Source organism: Dendrobium catenatum, unplaced genomic scaffold (genome assembly GCF_001605985.2).
Source record: "Dendrobium catenatum unplaced genomic scaffold, ASM160598v2 fragScaff_scaffold_1639, whole genome shotgun sequence".
NCBI lineage: Eukaryota > Viridiplantae > Streptophyta > Magnoliopsida > Asparagales > Orchidaceae > Dendrobium > Dendrobium catenatum.
In genome coordinates, this window is record NW_021320101.1 from 1,461,021 (window position 1) to 1,467,915 (window position 6,895).

The window sequence follows — 6,895 nt, forward strand, 5'->3', positions numbered from 1 at the left end:
GGTCTCTTTGCTCGCTCGCCACTTCCCCGTCTCCATTTCTTCTGCATTCTGACGATGGATACGGCTGCGCTGCTTGCAACGGCGGCGGTATTCGCCGCCGGAGTTTTGTACTGGTTTATATGGGTCATGGGCTCCGCGGAGGTGAAGGGAAAACGAGCAGTAGATCTCAAGATGGGATCGATCACAAAAGACAAAGTCCAGGACAAATATAAACAGTACTGGTCCTTCTTCCGCCGGCCGAAAGACACCGTTGAGTCTTCGGAAAAGGTACCAGCCTTCGTAGACACGTTCTACAACCTCGTCACCGACATCTACGAATGGGGATGGGGCCAATCCTTCCACTTCTCCCCTTCCGTCCCAAACCGCTCCCATCGCGACGCCACTCGAATACACGAAGAACGCGTCGTCGATCTCATTAAAGCAAGTCCCGGGCATCGCATCCTAGACGTTGGTTGCGGCGTCGGCGGCCCTATGCGGGCCATCGCCGCCCGTTCAGGATCCACCGTCGTTGGCATCACCATCAACGAGTACCAGGTCAGCCGCGCCCGTTCACACAACCGTAAGGCTGGTCTCGACGGCGCCTGCGAAGTTGTGTGCGGGAATTTTCTTGAGATGTCATTCGAGGATTGTAGTTTCGATGGGGCTTACTCAATCGAGGCTACTTGTCACGCTCCGCGCCTGGAAGATGTGTATGCTGAGATCTACCGCGTGTTAAAGCCTGGGGGACTCTATGTTTCTTATGAATGGGTTACGACTGGGCTTTTTCGGGCCGATGACCCGAAGCATGTGGAAACGATTCAGGGGATCGAGCGTGGGGACGCGCTACCGGGTCTTCGAGCTCAGGATCAGATCGCTGGTGTGGCGCGAAAGGTGGGGTTTGAGGTTGTGGTGGAGAGAGATCTAGCACTGCCGCCGGCGGGGCCGTGGTGGACCCGCCTTAAGATGGGGAGGTTAGCTTATTGGAGGAATCATGTACTGGTTTCAGTCATGACTTTGCTTCGCCTCGCTCCTAAAGGTGTGGTCGAGGTTCATGAGATGTTGTACGAGACAGCGAAGCATCTCACTAATGGTGGCGAGACTGGGATCTTTACCCCCATGCATATGATACTCTGCCGCAAGCCAATTGACAAAGCTAGCTCATAGTATGGAGGCGAGGTAGAAATCAAGTTCATGTTTTTTTATCGAATTCATTATTAGTTACTTGCTGTGTTATGTGCTTTCCCTTCTTCGCATCCTTTCTGGAAAAATTAGGGTTTTGGGGTTTTAATGATGAGCAAAAAAAAAAAAAAAAAACATAATTGGGGGTAGGTTCTTGTGGTCTTTTTATGCGCGCATCTAATTTATTGTTGAATGACCAATGCTTTGCTCTTGTTCTCTTGATTTTTTCTTCTGCGTTCTTAATTATTTATGAAAAGTATTATAAGCTTTGAATCACATAATGAATGGAGATAACGGTTTCGGCAAGGCTAGAGAGGAGGAATAGTCTGTGTCTGTTTGCTTTGGCTTTGCTGGCCTTATTGTCTTCTAGCTGGTGCGGTGCACGTGATGGAGAAAAATGGAGGCAAAGGTGCAACATTCTTTTTAGATTCTCATGTACTTCGCACAATGGCGAGAATATAACTTGGGAACATGATTTGAAATTTTAATTGGGATGATAATTAGGTAATCGGATGAGTTGGCTTTGTACTTTTTAATATATTCAAATGATCATGCTAATGAGGTGATTAGCTGTAATTTGGTTTTAAGATTGTTGCTCTAGTAAAAGCACCTTGACGAATTAATTAAAGCTAGGAGGATTTGCATGCGTGCCTTATCACAAATCCGAACCTTCATATGCATGCAATGTTTTTTTTTGGGAACGGGGTATCCACCCCCAAAAGGGCTCTTGGCAGCTTGACTAATCTTTCTTTGATCTAGAAGAGGCACCCACACAAAAAACCTTCTGGCCCGCACTTGATTGTGCCCCACTTAAGAGGCGCTGCCGCTCGAGGGGAATCGAGCATGAGTTGGAGGGTTCACAATTGTATTCGCTCACTAACCAAGCTAAGCAACGTGTGGAGAGAGAGCTACTCTCAAGTCACACATGATTTTTTATTGGAGCTCTATATTGCAAGATTTTGATGATAAATTTGAGCAAAATATCTTCCCAGATTCTAATAAATTAAACAAAACTAGCAAAAGGAAGCACTGAACACCATTGCCCAAAGAAGAAAACAAATAGGATGATAAGATTATCCAATCATAAATATGGTCATGGAATCTCCTTAAAATTTCACCAATATAATTGCCAGAAAAGAGCCACTACCACCAAATAAAAGAGCACCCAAGTTACAGAGAGCAAGTTTGGCAATAACAAAGTAAAACGTAATTCATAGGGAACATCAGAGGGTTAATTTCCCTCTAGCAATTAATCACCTCAAGCTCAGCAGTAATCAGCTATTTCTTAATAATCAACTTAGCTTGATATTTAATAGAGATGATCATGTGGTGAATAGAGGACCACATGGAAGAGTCGATTCTATGTTTTTTGGCCCAAATATTATAATCAAAAGGCTTGAAATAAGAAGATATAGCTTTTTTATGTTAGAAAAAAAAAATGAATTATTGTAGGCAAGTACCAGAAAGATGGTTGTTTCAAGCAGCATAAAGTATTTTTTTGCTATGTATCATGACCGTGCACCAGGTTACGTGGCTCGTTTTGATTCGCCTCCTAACGATTTGGTATCCTTGCAAAATATTTTCTCTTCTTTTAGGATAAGGTTGCCAGCAGAGCTCTGGATTTTTGTGCTAATTTTTAAAAAATTGTAATTCAGAAAGATGAATTGGCCTGGGCCCTCTTTATTTTGTCTCTTGCACTGTTGCTGGTGACATTAAGCAAATGAATTTTGAATTATTCTATGCTAACGGCCACATGCCGGATGATGGACGTTTTTCATTTATTAAATTCCATGGTTAGTCTTTACAGTTTGCTTTATCTTTACTTTCGAGGATGTTTCTGATGTCCTATATTTTTATTTAATGAAAGTGTTAGGTCAATATTAAAAAAAAATGTGCACTATAGTTGTTGGGTTCAACATCAATGAATAGAAATAATATGAGAAATAACTCAAAAAAGTTCTTATAATAGAAGTTTTCAATCATCATTGATAAATCTCGAGCAATTATAGAGATTATTATAATTTTAATTACCTTCATTTTGTGATCACAAATCTCTAGCCCTGATTCAAGAAGCTCATTCTATAATGGATTCATTAAATCTTGTCAAATTATTTGCATAAAACCTTCGATCTTTTCGAAAAAAATTTAAAGAAAAATAAACTTATTAAGCGACCTTGCTTATGAAATAGAGTTGTATGTCATAGTCTTTTGACCTAATCCATCTCTATATATGAAGGTAGAGTTGATAGGATGACTTGTAGGTTAAGATGAAGACATAAGAGTACAATAACAATAATAACATGAAGTCTTTATCCCACTATGTTGATCGGCTATATAAAACATTTTTTTATTATGTTATATTAAGAAGCAAATTCTCATTTAAATTTTATAAAAAAAAATTATTTCTAATATTTTCTAGTCAAGTTTTTTTTGGTCTACCTTTACATTTCTTAATATAAGTCAAATTCAATACATCTCTCTCCTCATCGGGCCATTAAAAGACCTACGTTTTACGTGTCCAAATCATATAAGGAGACTCTCTCTAATATTGTCTGCCAATGGAGCTACTCTAACAATCCATCCTTTTCACATACATACTTGTTATGTATTGTCTCTAAGAGTGAAGTCACTCATTCACCTGAGCATCATCATCTTTGCAACACTTAATTTTATTCTTATGTTTTAATGGCCAACATTCTACGTCATAAATTATTGTAGGTCTCACCACCATCTTATAGAATTTTCTCTTAAGTTTGAGGGGTACTTTTCTATGACGCAACATGCCCAATGCATTCCTCCGCTTCAACCATCCAACTTAAAATTCTACTAATAATATTCTTATCTACTTCTCCATCACTTTGAACAATAGACTTAAGATATATAAAACATGTACTCTTATTAATAACTTGATCGCTCAAAGTCACAATCTCTATACTAGATCTATTACTATTAAAATTACACTTAATCTATTTAGTTTTATATTTATTAAATGACAACCTTTAGACTCTAAGGTTGGCCTCTTTGATTCAAGTTTTCTTGCAACTCGCTCTCTAGTCTTATCAACAACAAGCATATCATTAGCAAAAAACATATATTAAGGAACATCCTCTTGTAAATGTCTAGTAAGAACATTCATGACTGAAGCAAAAAAGATACGAGCTTAAAGTAGATTCTTGATGTAATCCAACTAAAATAGAAAAATACTTGGTCAAACAATCTTGTATTTGAACACAAGTAATAGCTCATGCATACATATCCTTAATGACTTGAATATAATCAGTATTAACTCCTTTCTTTTCTAGAACTCTCTAGAGCACTTCTCTAGAAATTTTATGATATGTTTTCTCTAAATCAATAAATATCATATATTGATCCTCTTTATTTTCTCTACATTTTTCTATCAAACATCTCAATAAATGTATAGCTTTCATAGTAGACCTATTCGGTATGAATCCAAATTGATTTTGAGAAACATTAGTGTCATGTTATAACCTATACTCAGTAGCTCTCTCTCATAGTTTTAAAGTATGACACATTAACTTAAATCCTCTATAATTCGCACGCTTGTGCATCAACTTTATTTCTTAAAAATAGGAATCAACACACTTATCCTCTACTCATTTGATATCTTTTTAATATTGAGTGTAAGCTAAATTTTTTTTCAATCTCTTGAGTATTTTCATACTTCTATTTTGAGGCATCTCTAATTTTGATTTTATTTAAAAAAAAATTAATTGGAAGGTACGATCATCAAAAAAAATTTTAATCATTGAAAATGAAGTCATATATTATGACTTGAGGGCTATCAGAAACTGGTCCATTTTCCCAAAAAAAAAAAAAAAAAAAGAAACTGGTCCAAGAAAAAGTATTCGTGATATAATATGATTATTGTTATAATTTTCTTGTGCTTTAGTTGGGATGCGTAGAAATTGGGGGGAAGTAATTGCAAAAAAAGGTTTAAATCTCAAATCAATGGTCAAATCATAGATATTTATTCATCATTTCATTTTCTACTTCTTCCTTCAATCCAAAGAAAGCCTTAGAATAAGTGACCCAAAAAGGAGAAAATGGGCCATAGAGTTGCTTGAAATCTAGCACATGCTCCATTGAATGCAGTGGCTTTAAAAGTGATGAATTTATTGAACTTTGTCATTTGGTTGGTTGTAGTAACAAACTTTTTTTATTTCCAGCTTTATAGATGCTTTTGAGATACCTCAAATATGATGAATTCATTTTCAGAAATAAATAAAGTGAAAATAAACAAATTTGGAGATTAAGGTTTCATTTGGGGTGACTTTTTTGCTGCTTCCAAAAATAAATTTTTATTCTAAAAAATTATTTTGAGAAACAATAAAAAAGATGTCTCAAATGAGGCCGAAGATTAATGAGTTATATGTATGTCACTAGAAAATTCACATGATTATATAGCATCTCAAATTAATATTTCAATTGAAATTTCAAAAATTAATTGAGGGTCATATGAAATTTGATTAAAGCAAATTTTTAGTTGAACTGGACATCTTGATGAGATGATCTAATAATATCAAAAGTGTCATGATCTGAGTACAAAGGAAATCAAATCAAAGCTTTGGAGTATAGTAAAAAATTTCGTGACATTCATTGGATGGTTGATTTTTCTTCAAAAGTTACTTCAAAATTTTTATTTGTATAAAAATAAATATTTTTTTGGGATATTCATGTCAGTTAAGGCAAACATATATACATTACATATAAATATTTCGAACTCAAAATCTCTTAATTGATAGTCAAAGTTTTAAACTAATAGATGAATATGAGCTGAATAAATAAATATAAACAGTGGCCAAATTGGAGGATAGTTTGCAATGTAGCCATGCTCTTGTTCTTGTCTGCATTAACTTTGATGTCACGATGCCATCTATTAGAGGGACAAATCTGAACATGAATTTAAGCGGCTTTCTCTGCACTTGTTTTATATATGCGGGTGGATCATGGCATTGATCGAAGACCGTCCGCATTCTTTTATTCTTTTTATTAAACGAAGCAGTAGAAGCGTAGCATCTCTATATACTTATTACTATATCATTTTAGTTAAGCTAAATTCGTCTAGTTTAAAGCGAGAATTGTTTACACTATAGTCAAGCTCGTTTGACCGGCCACCGCCACCTGCTGTCGGCTATCATGGTCACCATCAACCACCGGCCACCACTATCTTTAGAATTTACACAATGTTCATTTTACTTTAAATCAAATTAAAAAAAAAATATTCACATGCATTTACTTTAAATTCATTCAAATAACTCTATAGTATTTATTTTATACTTCATTCATTTTTTAGCCAATCAAACAAACCATAACATCTAGAATAATCCCTATGCTGCCTAATATTCTTCTTCAAGTTATATTTATTAGAATGTAATTAAATGATGCATTTTCTATTTACTCCGTAACCGGCTAATAACCTCTATATAAACATAGCACTGTACACATTTGCAATGTAATAAAGACATTTTCATTTCTACTTTCTCTGTGTCTCTTCCCTACGGCTTCCTCTGTCTCCCTGCTCTTCACTCTTCTTTCAATATTATCTTAACTTTAATGGATGATCATTCCGATAATCCTATGTGGCTTTTTTGAACGACTTGCACTCTCACATTAAATGCTGTAGATGTGCTGCTGTCATCTCCAAAATAAGCTCATCATATTGATTAATTATTCTGTGCGGACACTGGACATCGTCCGGAGTCAAATCAGAGCA

The 6,895-nt window shown here is 35.9% G+C and overlaps 1 protein-coding gene across 1 annotated transcript; it reads left to right on the top strand.

Annotated features, from left to right (window-relative positions):
- Positions 1-1,380, top strand: LOC110110648 (24-methylenesterol C-methyltransferase 2-like). Its single transcript, XM_020842240.2, has one exon. It carries the CDS (start codon positions 55-57, stop codon positions 1,141-1,143), a length of 1,089 nt encoding a protein of 362 aa, XP_020697899.1. The 5' UTR covers positions 1-54; the 3' UTR covers positions 1,144-1,380.
- The last annotated feature ends 5,515 nt before the right edge of the window (positions 1,381-6,895 follow it).

Excerpts from the sequence above, each read along its gene's own strand:
- LOC110110648 (XM_020842240.2), top strand. The coding sequence starts at position 55 with ATGGATACGGCTGCGCTGCTTGCAACGGCGGCGGTATTCGCCGCCGGA.